This window comes from Canis lupus, chromosome 24 (assembly GCF_003254725.2).
Source record: "Canis lupus dingo isolate Sandy chromosome 24, ASM325472v2, whole genome shotgun sequence".
In the NCBI taxonomy this organism is placed as follows: domain Eukaryota; kingdom Metazoa; phylum Chordata; class Mammalia; order Carnivora; family Canidae; genus Canis; species Canis lupus.
The window spans coordinates 16,552,317-16,569,120 of NC_064266.1; the positions used below are offsets into that span (position 1 = coordinate 16,552,317).

A 16,804-nucleotide genomic window follows, 5' to 3' on the forward strand; every position below is an offset into this window, starting at 1 on the left:
GAATCGTGGAGGTGAGTGTGGTAATCAGAGCCCTGGGAGTGGGTCAATACACCCAGGACAGAGTTCAGTTGTGGGGGGTGGAGAAAGCCTCAGGCAGAGTGCCACAATCTCAGGGACAGACAGGTGGAAAAGGATACTCAGAAAAGTGGCTGAGGAGGAAGAGTTAGGGAAGCCGGACCAAAGCCAAGAGAGCAGGTTGCAAAGGCCAAGGGCAGAATGTCTTTAGAAGCTGGCAGGGGTGGCAGCATTCTGGGAAAGGATGCTGGTTCCACACCGCATCCCCCCCGCCCCATTTCGAGCCAAGTCCCACGCACCCATACCCTTCACAAGGCACTCCTCCCCCATCAGAAACCACAAACAATACAGAACTTAATAGATGTTTATTTGTGTAACAGGAACATTCAGGTATATAAATAAGGTAAATATTTCCCAATGTACAATACATGATGTTCTGGAACTGCACTGAAAAAGAATCTACATGTACTGTTCCAACACAGATCAGAACACAGAGAAAGGTCAGCTGTGGCTAATACACATGGATTCCGCAAACCCCCAGGTCAGGTAAAGGGCACAGCCGCAGCACACCTATCTGGGGAGGCCCTAAGGACTGTCAGGTGGGCTCCATACACCCCCAAGAGCTGCTCCAAGGCTACCAGTGTGTGAGCGCAGGAAAAGCAAGTGTTAGTACCAGTTTACCCGTCTGACGTGACTGAATCACACCGCACGAGGGGAGGAGCAGAGACACTGACCTTGAGGAGGCAGGGTACACACAGGCTAACCTCTGGGTGGCACAGACACAGCTGGGATGGGCCACAGGTGACTGCCTGGCACTCCCCAATGGGGCAGGGAGGCGTTTCTGTCTGGGGGAGCTTTCGGGTTAAATCAATCCTCAGAGCAAGACAGAATTGAGGAGCAGCTCCACAGCTGTGCCCAGCTCCCCCAACACCCCAGAGCTCCTGGGGCTTCCACAGAGGGGCCCCCTACCTCACCCACTTTGGTTTTCCCCTTCCCTTTAGGAAAGTATGAAGCATCAATAAAAATTTGCTATCAGCATCAGCTCCAGAGGATAGTCCATATTCCGTGAGCTTTGAATCTTCCTGGATAGGCTTCTGAGCTCTGTTTCTGGTCCCTGCACCCACAAAACACAGGGCTGGCCCCCCGTTAGTCTGCCCTCAGCCACAGGACTCCTGCCTGGCCTCTCCTTTGCCTCCTGTGGCTTCTCACCCGTCTTCTGGGTGGAGGGCAACAAATCTCTGCATTCTGTCCTGACTTGTTCTTGCAGCTCCAAGTCCTTTGCTTTTATTGGCCATGATGTCCACTCATCTCTTCCCCTTTCTAACCAGTTCCCCAGATACCCAGCCAGGATGACCTAAGGAGTGACACGACACTCTGTGAATGAAAACAAAGCAGCACATGAAGGACATTCTTAGAAGAATATGGATATTCATTCTGCCAACTAGAATTCCCTTCCTATTCTGGCATTTCTAGGCACAAAGGCAGCAAGCCCAGTCCATAAACTGAATGAAGGGGAGAAGCAGATGTGTTCCGGGAGCCAAGGACAAAAACAGTATCAGAGACACAATTTCACTTGGGACAGAATCACCAGGTGGCTAAGTCCACTTACACCCTGTGAGTGTTACTTAGGTAAAGCCCTAGGGAGGCTGCAAGGAGCTAGGTAGGCCCTGCCCTGTGCCCAGGAGACCAACACAGGGCATTGTCGCCCCGATGTCCAGAGGGCCCCTGTCCCCAGTTGAGAGCCCATTTCTTCACAGACAGACGGCAACCTGTGTCCATCAGATGCAATAATTAGGGAAGAAGTGCCAGGCCTGGCAAATATGAGTCCAGGAGGGCGTGAGGGCAAACTAAGATCAGCCTGTCAGAGCAGATGCTTACTGAACACTTCTACAACCTTCTCCTGATTCCATTCATAGTCATTACTTCATTATTTAACTGAAGGGAAGAGACCATTCTTTAAATACAACGGGGCTTTGAGTCTAGTCTTCATTCCCCAACAACACCCAGGAAACAGTCCATGGTCAATTGGTAGTTATGATTATTCCATTGGCTTGAGACTCTCATGGATTCTGTCAGCAAGATTCCTTCAAAGCAAAGAACCCTCCACCTCAAACACATGCCCTCCCTCAAGTCCCCATCTCCATTTGGAAAACTAAGTGAAATATTGTTCACGCAATCCCAGTGCTTGTTTTCCGTTCATTCATCACACACCTATCTGATCCTTTAAACTAACCTTGATTCTAGCTAAACGAGACTCCACCAGAAACAAATACTCCATGCCATCTAGCCTCTCAAGAGGTCATCTGCTTCTAGCCCATTAATACCTTTTTTTTTTTTAAGAGATTTGATTTATTTGAGATAGAGAGCACAAGCAGGAGGAACAGCAAAGGAAGAGGAAGAAGCAGGCTCCCCGCCGAGCAGGGAGCCTGACACGGGGCTCAATCCCAAGACCCTTGGGACCATGGCCTGAGCTGAAGGCAGACACCTAAGCAACTGAGCCATCTAGGCACCCCTTGCCCATTAATACTTTTAAGAAAGCACGAAACACAAGGCCCCTGACTTATGTTGTGAGGGTATGGGCAGAACTTCTAAGATTTCCATCAGTACTATAATCTGCCACATAGGTTTCTCTTTTCCCCATTCTCCTTGGCCCTTAAGAGGCCCACCCATACAGGATACTGCTCAGGCCACTGAGCTGTGTACAAAGGAAAATGGGGTCCAGAGTGAGTCACAAGACCTCACCTCTCATGGAGTGGAGGCAGCATCAGGCAAGAGGTAAGAACCTTCTCCAAGGAGAGCCCAGGCCATGGGCAACAGAAAGTGGGCAAGACCTCACGGAAACCACTCTAACTAAGAGTGAAGAATTGCTGCCCATCATCATGTCTTCTTTCCCTTTGTCAGGCTAGCCTTCTAAATGAAGTCTGATGCACCCACACACTGTAGGTGGGTGTTAAAGTTGGCCTGCCTCTCTCAAAATCTTCTAGACTGTGAAAACCCAGGCTGTGTGCAGGGCAAGTAACAGTGTAGTGACTAAGAACCCAGTCTCTGGCATTACACTAACTTCGGTTCAAATTACTTATTGAATTTGACAAGAACTACCATTTATTGAGTGCTTACTAAGTGCCAGGCACCGTGCTAAATGCTTACATGCATTAGCTCATAAAATCCTCAGAATAACCCCTTGTGGGAGGTGACTGTCAGACCCCATCAGATTTAGTAACCTGCCTAAACCTAGGGCTATTCGAGCCCGAAGTCTATCTTCTTAACCAGTGAGATCAGCCTGTCATGGTGCCTTGGTTTCCTTATTTATAAAATGAGGACAATAATATCTAATCAAAGGCTGTTTTCTGGATTAAAAGGGATAATGTATATAAACCCTTAGCATTATACCTGGCACATATTAAGCGCTATGACTATTATTGCAACTATTATTATTAATAATAATAACACACTGCTGGTATCTTATTTGCTCAAGAATAAAAAGGAGCCTCAGCAGATAGGCATTTGGTGGAGAGGGGAAGGAGATGGGACAGGGTCTTCAAAAGGCCAAGAGATTTGAAACCCACTACCCATAAAATCTTAAGATGCCACATATTCTGCCCTCTAGTCTCATAAATTACTCAAATATTCTACAAACCCCAACATCCAAAGTATATCTCCCAAATTGCCCTCATAGCTGTGAGCTCTTCGCTCTTGAAAACACAGTCCACCTACAAACAGGTGAAAGTCTTACTCCATTAAGAGACAGCCCCAGGTAAGAATAACTTCTAGCCACCTGAGAGCCCAGGTAGTAAGGTCCCTACTAGTCAACCTGAAAGGCGGTGACAGGGCAGAGCCAGGAGGAACAGAAAGACAGGAACACTGGACAGTGGTACAAGCAGTCAGCAGCTGGGACTCCATTCCTCACTGAGAATGCCTGCCTGCTGCAGAGATGTGGATGAGCAGAGTCCAGGACCAAGATGAGGTGGGCCTAGAAGAGACTGTTCACTCTTGATCATATGGGCCAAGAGCAGCACCCTCTGCAGATCAGGCCATCAGGCCCTTACCCAACAAGGGAAACCAAATCAGACAATGGGAGTGTCAAATGTCTTTCAAAAACTGGAAAATGGACAACTGTGTGGAGAGTGATCAAGGGAAAGAGAAGTTCCTTTTGACCAAGACAAGGACAGAACAATGAGACTCTGGCCAAGAATCAGCCCCTCTAGGGAAGAAGCTGAGGATTTGTTATAGCTGCTTCTTCAGAGTCCCTGCTGCACACAAGCACAGTGAGTATGCCCATGGTTCACTGTCTTGTGATGTCTAAACAGCCACCTGGACATCCTCCTCCTAGCCGTTCCTCCCCTCCCTGACTCTGGAAGAACGGGAACCCTGGGAAAAGTAAAACCACCCCCTCACTACTCCACCTGATACTCAGCACATCATCACAATGGGAAAGGAAGGTAGGCCCAGATGGAGTTACTCTGGAAGCCAGTGACGGTGCCTAAAATATTATGGACACAGGAAGAGGTTCCAGAATGACGGATCACATTGCATAGAGTAATGGAAATCTACTTACTTAGAAATTGACCTAGGGCAGGTTCCTAATAGAGAAAGGCCATTGCTGAGTTTTCTGAGCAGTAACACTCTTTGCCCTGAGTCATTTACATCCTCCCGACCACCTCCATCGACATGGGGATGCCGCTGAGCCTGCTGGGGACTCGTGGACAGTTTGAAGATCTGAACTCAGGAAACCATTAGGATCATCTTCCAGCCAACTCAGCAACGTAGCTTAGATTCAATTCAGGGTCTGTTTAATCTTTAAAATGTGTTATGCAGGAAGATTCCAAAAATATAAGTTACAGGAGAAGCGGCCCAGTGGGAAAAAACAAATACTATGAAAATGGCTCCAAAGTCCACCTGTATAAGATTAAATGTTACATTCCACCCCTTCTAAAAGTGAGACACTAATTTCAGACATACATTATAGAATTAGAGATACAAAATATAAAAAAACACTAAGAGTAAATAACTTAAAATATAATTATACTGTAGCTACTAATATGCTCAGAATATGAAACAGGCAAAAAATAATAAGCACAAATAAGATCCAGGTTGCCTTAGGGATTTCACTCTCAGAAGCAAAACATACATGTACACTTTCTCAATGCTGAGGGTGGTGAAGGGGAAAAGACTCAGGCATCCCATGAGCAGTCACGAGTTGGGCTCACCAGGGAGGATGCTCAGGCCCAGCCCTCTGCAGAACCCCTCCCCACCTCCAGGTTTCCAGGACACCCTTGCTCATCAGCTCCCTCTGTAAGTGCCAACCTGGTGCTGGGCCTCCTCGGCTTGAAGAACCAATGCTGCAGAATTCCAGGCACACTTAACACCATCTCACAAAAGCAAGTGGGGCCAGGGATCATCCCTATCCTGGTGAGCGGGGCAGTGCAAGGTGGAATGAGGCTTGCCTCTGCCCGGTGACCCTGGAGAAGCACTCTCGCTGCTCTGACCCTCAGTGACCTCACTAGTAAGGTGCTCAGGACTCCGACCTGAGGTGCCTCCAGAAATCACTAGATTCTGAGCAAAAAACAAAGGTTTCTAAATTAGGACTGCAAGATAATAATGATGCAGAAACAAGTGGGGAATGGAAAACCACACATGGGAGGGAGAAACTGAAGTCACAACAAGGGAGAGCACACAGTTTCGGTCACATTTTATTTCTCACACACACAAAAAAATGGATCTGAAGCAAGTTATGCCATTCATGAAGATCAGTCCAGGAGTATGTTAAAATAGTCTCCTACATCTTGACCATACGGTGAAATATCCTAACAAATGGGAGAAGGAAAAACACTGTGCATATTCAGAGACACAAGGTGGCTTTGCTTTCCTGGCTACTAGGCTCTAGGAAATTCCTCTTCTCTGACCAGAAAGCAGGTGGGGAAAACAGAAGATAAAACCCAAGCTGACCTTCTGGGCTTCTTGCTGAGAGCTCTAGTGAGAATCCAGCTTCAGTTTCCTAGGACCCCAGAGGCCCCCTCGGTGACCACTTCCACAGAGGAAGGTGCCAGGCACCCTGATCCCAAAGACAGTCTTCTGCAAGGGCTGCTGGGCTCCAGCCACCAAGGCCCCCACCATATGCCCACACTAAGGCAACAGAAACAACCAACCCCTTGTGTCTCTGGTTTCAGAAACCAAGTTCATTCTTCAATGTGAAAACTAGATTTGTTACTAATGACCTTCACTGTTTAAGATTTATCAGTGAAAAAAAAAAAAAAAAAAAAGATTTATCAGTGAGCTACTGACTCATCTCAAGGTCAGGCATTTAGTAATGGCCTGAAATCTCTTGCTGTTTGGGTGCCCAGGCCACAACTCGATACCCACAATTAGCCTCTGGTGACATGAACTTGCTCAGCCAGAATCACAGAACACTGGAATTAGGGGAGCACTCAAGATGAGGACCAAGAAAGTGCTGTGTCCTGCCAGATGGTCACATCAGGATCACACAGCCAGAACGGAAACCCCATGTAAAAACCCATTTTGTTTTTAAGGGGCCTCGGCCCTGAACCAGAAAAGCCATGTACTGAAATGGAAGTACAAGCTCAGAGGGGGGAAAGTGGCTTCAGTGCTGCAAACGTGGAGAAAGCCACGCAGTGATCATGAGCTGCAATGTTGAGAGGGGCCGGCTGCCCTGCGCCAGACATATCAGTGACCTAAGCTGACTGTGAACATCCAGGGAAGGCTGATTTAAACAGAAACAGAATGAACCAATAGCAGACCAAGGTGCTGAAGCAAGTCACTGCACCCTCATTTGGCAATGAGAACCACCATGGCACAGAATAACCGAACACCTGGGCACCAAGTTCTCTCTCCTAACCTCCCTTCTTGTCCTGACAAAGAACTTGTTGCCCCAAAGTCAACCTCACTCCTATAATCAGGCAGGGGGAAAAAAAAAAATCACAGTTTAAAAGAAAAAAAGGTCCCTCAATAAAATACAAACTACATCTAAACTGGTCACATTATATATATAATATTATATATATATATATATATTATATATATATATATATATATATAAATGTGCATGTAATCTTCAGAATAGTCACACCTCTAATCAGGTTAGGTTTTCCAGAGTTGTAAGCAGGATTTTGTGGTTTCAGTGAAGAAGTCATGGTACAATTGAAATCACTGTAAGAAAGAAGTGATTTTTTAAAACACACAGATACACACTTGCCGTAAGGGTAGTATATATACAACACAGCAGCTATTAGGGTGGTCGGTCAGGCAAAGGGTGAGTGAACAAGAAGCCCCCTGCTCCCTGCCTAACAGGAAAGCCCCCAGAAAGGATTCAGCAGCAACAAGTCTACAGCACAAACGTGAACAGTAGCGTCCCTGAAAAGACATAGCTGGACTACCCAAGAGGAGCCACTTGAGTCTATAACCTGTGGAAAAGGGCTCGGTTACAGTACATTCTACTGCATACACTTGAAATATTACAGTGTATTTTTTCAGACTATTATAAATAATTTCTCGTGCTTCCTGAAGAAAAAACTATTGAAGCCGCCTTTCGGTCTATGATGAAGTAAGGTGAACCCATATCAAAGCAGAGCTCACACTCCGCAGGACTTTGTGGGTAGAATGCTTATCTAATTAACAAACTTTTGTCCCTCCGGCGTACAGAAGGCAATTGTCCCATCATTCCAGGGCAGGAATTCTTGAGAAGCCCAGGTGAAAGCTCTCCAGTAGCAAAGACATCCAAGCTATGCACCTCTTCCCAGCTGGGAGCAGCTACAAAGACGACAGGCCAGGGGACCCCCTGAACTGATCAGACACAGATGAACATCCACTTTCTGATCGAGCCCAGAAACAGAGGCTCTAGCTTGGGAGCAAGAAGCACAAGCAGATGCACCCTGGTTGGACAACACTGTCTTTCAGGTTAAAACTTTTTTTAAAAAACCCAAATGGTCTTACCCCCGTGACTTCTTTCCAACTCAAAGCTGTAGTTTATCCACGACCCAAATCATAAGCACAAAGACAGTATATACAGATTGTTTTTAAAACCCACAAATAAAAAACACTCTAACCCCCCCCCCCCCAAAAAAAAAAAAAAAGAAAAACAGTGAGTTGAAGCCTCGTCATTGTCTGAATCACATCAGTGGGGCTTGCCTTGGAACCTGGCCCCTTGCTCCGTTTGCTCCTGCTGTCTCAGCCCCAGGGCCCCTATTCATCCTCCGTGGCAACTGTCAGCATCCCCTTGTCAGCCAGGTGAGATCTGAGTGTGTTGAAGATGTGAAGCTGTTGATCTGGACGCAAGGTCAGGAACTGCTGAATCAGCTTGCTTGGGTTGGGGCCCCTGGAAGAGAATGTGAGGAAACAGGAGCCCATCAGCCTGATTACCCAAATGGTTGCTGTTCTCTCTGGATTCTCTACTCATGGAGGGCAGGATGGGGGGCCCTTAGAGAATCCAGACAGAGTACAACTAAAAACTGCATTCGTGTTTGGGACGCTTTTCACTCCAACTGATTTGTAGCTCAAATTCTAGAATTTCACCACATTCAAAATTCCACCAACATGGTTCAGATGGAATGGCACAGTACCTGATAAAACTGGCAATGTACACGTTGACAAAGGTGGCCATCAGGTACTGGCAGTCAAAGCGATCCATGATGCCTCCATGGCCAGGAATGGTGTTGGCGAAGTCCTGTTTGAGGCAGAGGAAGGACTGGTGAGCCTGGGCTAGGCCAACACCAAACCCTGGCCTATGGTCCCTTGTCAATGCCCCACTAATGTCCTGAGTAGCTAAGGGCAATAGAAAGTAAGAAGTGTTGGTTCAGGGGGATCCCTGGGTGGCTCAGCGGTTTAACGCCTGCCTTTGGCCCAGGGAGTGATCCTGGAGTCCCGGGATCGAGTCCCAAGTCGGGCCCCTTGCATGGAGCCTGCTTCTCCCTCTGCCTGTCTCTGCCTCTCTCTCTCTGTGTCTCTCATGAATAAATAAATAAAATCTTAAAAAAAAAAAAAAAACCAGAAGTGTTGATTCAAATGCTGAGTGTATTATAGAACACAATCTTATGGTAAAAGGTTTCTTCTGAAGAAAGATACAACATATATTAACAAATAAACTGAAAATCCAACTACAGTTGACCCTTGAACAACAGGGGTTTGAACTACATGGGTCTACTTATACTTGAATTTTTTTCAGTAAATACAGTAATGTAAATGTGTTTTCTCTCACAATTTTTTTTAAAGATTTTATTTATTTATTCATGAGAGACACAGAGAGAGAGGCAGAGACACAGGCAGAGGGAGAAGCAGGCTCCATGCAGGAAGTCTGATGCAGGACTCGATCCCAGGACCCCGGGATCATGACCTGGGCTGAAGGTAGATGCTCACTCACTGAGCCACCCACGTGTCCCTCTTTCTAATTTTCTTAATCACATTTTCTTTTCTCTAGCTTACTTTATTGTAAGAATACAGTCTATAATACATATAACATACAAAATATGTGTTAATCAACTGTTTATCAGTAATTCTTCCAGTAAACAGTTATATGTGAATTTTCTACTGTGTGGGAGAATGGGGATGGTGGAAGGGAGCAGTGCTTCTAACCCCTGCATGTTCAAGGGTCAACTATACTGAATTTTCTTGGAAACAATGTTACTCTTGTTTTGTTGTTGTTGTTGTTGTTGTTGTTTTTTAGAGAACATAAGGCAGTGGGCAGGGGGTGGGGGTAGATGTGCAGAGGGACAGAGAGAAAGAATCTTAAGCAGGCTCCACCCATGGGGCTCAATCTCACGACCCTGAGAGTCATGACATGAGCTGAAATAAACAGTTGGACACTTAACCAACTGAGCCACTCAGGAGCCCCAGAAACAATGTACTTTTAATTAACCAGCCTAAATTCCACCCATAAGTGAAGAAGAGCACACATATTAGTCAGTTTACAGCTTGGTATTTTGAAGGAGGTGGTGGTTGATGGGGAGGGAAAGGAGGATATCAGGCTGAGAGACAACAAGAACAACAGAGAAGAGAGTTTTCCTACTTTGATTTTAAAGGCTCGTTTGAATCCACTTGCGAAGAAACCTCCAAAGGGGCCGATGAGCGAGGCAAAAGTGGACAGGGCAATGCTGTGAATCTGGAAGGGGTACATCCAGACTGTTGTCTGAGAAGAATAAATGAAATCAGTCAAGATGCCTTGTTAACATAAATAACTCTTTATGAAATGAACTATATTTTCTCCCCCAAAAACAAAATTAGTAAGAAAACTAGATTTTGTTTGTTTATAAATCTCTAATGCCTGGCTTAATAGAGAACATTTATGCATTCAGTCTGTTGCAATATGATGTTTTAGTTGAAGCATGTGGAAAAAATCCAGCCTTACACAGTAGCTGAAAGAAGGAAGAGTATTTTAGCATTGTCTTTTCAGATAATTATAGGTATTCTTCTCTGACACTACACCAGAACTGGACAAGTGGTAGTTTCTTAAAAATTTGGTGCAGTGTGGAATTTGAAATCCAATGAATGAACTTATAATACTCTTAACATTGAAATCCATGGGTCTGTCTTACACTTTGAATGAATCTTTTACCCCACCTGACAGTTTAAACACCATGCATTGGCCATTTAGAAAATGACAGTTCACTAAGTTATATAAATCTTCCAAATGTAGACACATTTTGCTATAAACAATGTCAAAACACATGTCAAAATAATCATTATGTTAAAATCATTATAAAAATCCCACACACAAAAATCATTGCAGCTCACATCCACAAAGCTTTGAAGTATTAGGAAGCTGTCAAGCTCCAGTGACAGGTATATGCTTTCCAAAATACTAATTTTCACTAGGAAGCCAAATTCTATCATTGGTAACAATCACTGTCAGGTGTTTTCCTTGAAGTGACAGGCTGACTTCATCCGTTTTCAAAGAAAATGTTTGTCAAATATGCAAAGTTGAAAAACTAGTCAGTTCAAGTAAAAATTATGTCCCTATAAAAAAGCAGCTAGCTCAGCTCATAATTCAAACAGGTACATGTCTGCTTTTCTTTAGGTAAAGGAAATGAATACTTTCTATTTGTGTGTGTAAGAGTACTAGATAGGTATGTATTCAAGGGTCAGGATTTAATAAAATGAATCATTTTATGGTTTCACCAAAGACACTCTTAAGAGGAACTACCTTATTCTTACAGCAAGTGTGTGGCATGAAGAATCCAATGTCTTAGTTCAGTTAGGTGCCACTGCCTTCACTCATGCTAGAGTATCAGCAAGTTTACCCACAACTGCTTTTCACCTTTCACAGCAAATGTCAACAAGGTTAAAAAAGGCAAATAATGTTATTATATCATTATGAAAATAACTGTGACCTCAGAGATTCCCTAAAAGGATCTCAGGGACTCCCCAGACCACAGTTTGAGAACCACTGGTCTAAATGAATTGAAGTGAGCTGAAGTGTTTCCTTCTGTTCTCACCCTTATCTGACTTGAACAAGTCTCCTCCACGCTGGGATCTGCAGCACTGTGGAGGGAGGAAGCAAGGTTTTTTCTTGAGGGAGTTGCCATGGTGGAGAGAGGGTTCGCTCTCTGCAGTCACTAGCTAACCAGGGATAGTTTGCCCAACGTGAGTGGCACATACCAAGCCAATGACTGACTGGATCACCTCAGGAATGTTGTACTCCTGCAGACGAAAGAGGTCGGAGGGCTCGCAGTCCACAGTAAAGCTGTTGGTGTCATTGTTGTATTCCACAGGGCAGACAAAGCATCTGTACCCGGACATCACATAGGACAGCTGAAGATAAAGAGCAGAGTTGGGCAGAAGATACAAGTCCCAGCCATCCTGCCTGAGCAGCTCGCATGGGGTTTCACTGCATCTCTCACAGCGCCTAGGACCCTGCTAACTGTGAGCTGTGCACTAAATCAGAGGTTCATGCTTCCCCACAAGTATTTTGCCTGAGTTTGGAAAAGAATTGAAAAAGAGGTTCATGGCCCACTGAGGCTTTACACATAGTTGCCCAAACACCCAGATCGAAATCCAGGAAAGACCTGAAGGAATTTGGGCAAAGGACTACAAGAAGCTTCTCCCCATTTAGGGGAGCAATGGTCCCTTTTTCTCAAGATCTCTTAATTTAATTTGAACTGGAGGCATGTTGTCAGGGAGTGGTATAGTGAGAGACAGCCAGCCTAGAGGAAGAATATAGAAGAGCAAGGAAGTAAAGGAACCAGTACTGGAGGACGGCTGGCACTTCTGAAAAGAGAAGCTGGCCTGATGGTCAGAAGCAGGGAATGCTCCAGAAAGGGTGGGAAGATCATCCTCCTCCCACAGGGCACACATGGGAGAGAACCTGGGCTGGAGTGACATAACTCACCTCACCTCCTACTCTCAGCTACCAAGCACTCAACCTTGAAATACCAAATGTGTAGATAAGGACATTACCTGCTGAGTGTCACCACGCCTTGGCATGAGAGGAGTACAGGTGCATCTGGCCCCCTGCTCCTCAACTACCAAGACCCTGTTTGAAAACTGGCAGATGAAGGACAGCTGACTCTGCTGAGCCAGTGACAGAGCAGGCCATGCTCATGCCCCTCACGGGGTGAGGTAATCACTCAGTGGGACAGAGTCCTTGGCCTCAGGAAACCAGCTCTCTAGCCCTCGGCAAGCTTTGATGGTAGGTGTGAGGTCTCTGTCCATTCCCCCAAGCAGCAGGGAACCACCACTTACCAGCAGGCCAAACACCACTGTAGCAAAGAATCCTCCAATGAAGCCTTCCCAGGTCTTCTTCGGGGACAGCTAGGGACAAAGAACAAATTCTTAACAAAGGGCATTTTGACAACTGGCTTTGGAAACAATGATTACTTGTTTAAAATCTTTCTACTATAAAAAAAAAACAAAAAACAAAAGAAAACAAAAAGCCCCACCTCATTCTGTTAACCACCTCCCCTTCTAAAATAACCCTATACTGGATCTCCTTACTCCACTCCCAGCCTCATACCCCTCAGTTTCCTTTCTGTCCCAATTAGTCATTCAAGTCAGATAATTAGGAAAGGGTATACTAATTTAATGACAACACTCATATTCAGACCAAAGCCCCCAAAATGTGCCTATTTTGTCTATAAACATTCTATTAGCTCTTTTCCTCTCTATGAATAGTTGTCAAATGTCTTCCTTTGGCTTTTCTCTCAAAACTAAGTCCTTGCCAGCTAGACTTTCTTTGGGATGACTGAAGATACACACACATACATAGGCTAGATTTCTTTTGTTCCCAAGCTGCTCTGCTTGTACTGAAAGCACCACCCTTCCCTCATGGCAGTACTTCATGTTAGGATGACCCACTTACCTTAATGAGAGGGGTCCGACCGAAGAAGAAGCCAAACATATAGGCCATAATGTCATTACAGATCACACAAGAGATAGGGACAATGAACCTAGGGAACAAACCAAAGTAAAAATCAACTTTCCCAAGATGGCAATACCTCAGATGTCTACAAAACAATGCCGTTCATCAATTCCAATACCAACAAACCTGTAAGTACTTATCCATGAAAGAAGCTAGAAAGAAATAAAAAACAGACAAACTATACCTAGTACCAGGGACAAAGCAGACGTTCACATGTTTTCTGAATAACTCCTGAATAAATGATGGTGTTCTATAAAGTGCCATTTGCTTTTTCTTTTACAAAAGTAATATATGCACAGTGTAAACGTGGTAATACAAATTTGAACTGTAAAGAAGAAAACGTTTACCCGGTTTCCCTCATCCCTATCTCTATTCCCCCAAAATAATTACTTGTACTCATTCCTGACTTCTCTCCTTCTAGTGGTTACCTACATAATTCTATGCAGTGTATTTCATGTTTATTTCATAACTTACCTACTTTTTTTGTAAATGGTTTATGACTAACTCTAGCGAGCACTACATTTCCCTAGGGCTATGCTGAGCGCAGAACCACATCCCACACCCCACACAGCTAGCTATCTTCTTGACCCATCACCCCTGGCCTGCTGATCGCCACCACGAAAAAGGAGCCGTACAGCTTCACACCTGTACCATCGTTCTGCTCTCCTCACTCTCCATTATCACTTTTTAAAAATGTCCTCTATTTAAATTGCCTTATTTAACATGATATACATAAATCTCTGATTTCTTGACTCATCAATTAGAGGCAACATTTTCTGTTTGTTAAGAGAGCATCTGTATCGTCCCAAACCCATACAATGTCAAAGTTCTACTTTGTCGAGGCTTCTAGCACATATTCTCTGCTCTTCATATTTTCTACATCTATAATTAAATCCTATAGGTTGAGTGAAAACCAATAACCAGAAATTTTACTATGATTCACATACAACCAAGTGGTATGTTTGGCCCTAAAGATAAGGACTTATCATGGGCCATTCCTTAGAATTATCTAACAAAAACTCTGAAAGAAAGGGAAAGATTGTGTGCCTCCTTAGGCCATTATTATCATTGTTTTAAACGTTATAGTGCCCAAGGCCAACATTTATGTCTCTGTTCTAAGCACTTTACTATAGTTACTAATTTATTCCTCAGGAGGTAGGTATTACTATAACCTCATTCTGAGATCTGAAAACAGAGGCACAATCTGGAGTCTTAATCACACTTGAGTACCTCATATAAATTAGGATATGCCTTCATCTTCTCTCCAAGATCATCCAGCTTCCTCAGTCAACCTCCTGATTTCTGTAAATCCTGACAGATTTCTTGCTGAAACCATTGTACTTCTGGAAAAAAATCTACTAAGTAATGACTACTATATGGTTCTTTTGACACATTGCCAGATTCTATTTGCTAATAGTTTATTTATAATGGTTACCTGTAATCATTAAAGAAATCAGTGTAACATTCTTCTTTCTACCTCCCTCAGCTTATTAGCTTTCATATGAAGGGGTAGATAAAACTCTGCTATCATCATCGGTTGCTTTTTCCCATGTGTGGATTCTTAGGCGATTTTCAAAGTTCTTCTATAGTTCTTGATCTTTTCAAGTTTTCTTCTTCATGACTTTTGGGAGTTTACATTTTCCCAGATCATGAAAGTTTCCTTTAGTTTTTCCAACCTGTTGCCATACAGTTGCATTGTCTTTGATTCTTTAATTATCCATGTATTTGTTAGTCTAGAATATAGGTTCTCAAAGTATAGGTACTGGCAGCAGCAGCAGCATCACCCGGGAATATACTAGAAATTCTCATTACTGAATCTATTGAAGTAGAAACTCAGGAGGGAGGCCCAGTGATGTATGTTGTATGTAACTAGCCCTGCAGGGGATTTTGATGTAGCTCAAGGTAAGAACTCCTTGGCTTAGAAGGTAAGCTTGAGTTCTCAGCCTACTGGACATGAGAAAACCCACAAAATAAAAGGGAAAATCTCCCTCACTGACATCACTCACCAGATCATTCCTTCAAACAGGTTGTGAATAACGAGATGTGACTGAGTCACAACAATCAATAATGTTACATGGGTCCAGCCAAACTGCAAAAGATGATCAAAAATACATTTGACCTATATGTTACCCTGAAAGGAACTTCAAATAACAGCCAATAACAAATAGAAAATAGCTTAAAAAAAAAAAAAAAAGACAAAAAACAAAAACAGGTAGAATAGATGTCTGTACTTGTCTTACTATAAGTAAAAAGGTACAGAACAGGCATTTGGTATGAACTTTGCCCCCAGCTACAATTAGGGACCACAGATGAGCAAGTCTTTCTCCGCTCTGAAAGCCTAGGTTTCATCTCATTTTCTCAATAAATGTTGAGTGCTGGGGCATTTGGAGTGGCTCAGTCAGTTAAGCGTCTGCCTTCAGCACAGGTCATGATCTCAGGGTCCTGGGATCAAGCCCTGTGTCAGGCTTCCTGCTTGGTGGGAAGAGTCTACTTCTCCTTTTGTGTGCGTGCATTCTCTAAGTAAATAGAATCTTTGTAAAAAATGTTACTTGAGTGCTTGGTACACTCAGTCAGGGGTTGTTTTCAAGTTGAAAGAGAGAGGTAGCAGGGCCTGAAGCTTCACCTTGAGCCTTACTTGAAAGCCACCTCCAGGTCCTAGTGGAAAGACTGCCTGGAGTATAAATTAAGTAAAAATGATTGGGTCTATGTGAATGCAGAGCCACCTAACTTAAACAGAGACACCCCTTCATGTTCTAGGTTCTAGATGCACACAAAACAGACTGCATTCCAGAGTTCCGATTTGTCACAGAAAGCAGAGTCTTGTTGAGTTTCTGCAGAACTTCACTTAAGTCAAGAATTCTGACACACATACATATATTTCCCTTACCATGTAGAACTGCAGTCGATAATGCTTCTTGACCAGACTCAGTACAAACATGCAGAATCCTAGTTTGAGGAGGAGAAAGGGCAAAATGAATCACACCCAGCATTATCTCTGTCCTAGTCATTTCCTTTAGATGTGTTAAATGGTCCTTTGGCCAATTTCCTGGCAGAAGTTAACCAGCACACAATTCCAAAGCCCAGGGGAATAAACCTAGTTATTCCAGTAAGAGTTAGGAACAAAACTGCACTCCTTCAAGACAATCAAAGGAAGGCAATATTTTTAAATCTTGCAGACTACACTTGATTTAGAACACTGTTCACCAGATAGGAATGTTTTGATCCTAGAGCAGGGGTCAACCAACAAAGGTCAGGCCAGCTGCCTGTTTGCCTATTTATTTTATAAATAAAATTTTATTGAAACACAGCCATGCCCATTTGTTTATATATTATCTGGGGTTCTCCTTTCGTGCTCAAGGGCGGAAGAGTTGCAACAAAGACTCAATGGTCCCCAAAGCCTAAAATACTATCTGGACCTTTATGAAA

The 16,804-nt window shown here is 44.0% G+C and overlaps 1 protein-coding gene across 2 annotated transcripts in view; it reads right to left on the reverse strand.

The window, feature by feature from the left end:
* Positions 1 to 363: 363 nt before the first annotated feature.
* Positions 364 to 16,804, reverse strand: part of CDS2 (CDP-diacylglycerol synthase 2) — a 61,980-nt gene continuing 45,539 nt past the window's right edge. For both annotated transcript variants that reach the window (XM_025469373.3, XM_049100639.1), the window contains exons 6-13: positions 16,266 to 16,324; positions 15,385 to 15,467; positions 13,319 to 13,406; positions 12,703 to 12,771; positions 11,620 to 11,772; positions 10,031 to 10,150; positions 8,589 to 8,692; positions 364 to 8,344 (exon numbers count right to left, since the gene is read on the reverse strand). In XM_025469373.3, the coding sequence (XP_025325158.2) occupies positions 8,212 to 8,344; positions 8,589 to 8,692; positions 10,031 to 10,150; positions 11,620 to 11,772; positions 12,703 to 12,771; positions 13,319 to 13,406; positions 15,385 to 15,467; positions 16,266 to 16,324 (809 nt within the window). In that variant the 3' untranslated portion in view covers positions 364 to 8,211. The remainder of the gene's footprint in view (positions 8,345 to 8,588; positions 8,693 to 10,030; positions 10,151 to 11,619; positions 11,773 to 12,702; positions 12,772 to 13,318; positions 13,407 to 15,384; positions 15,468 to 16,265; positions 16,325 to 16,804) is intronic.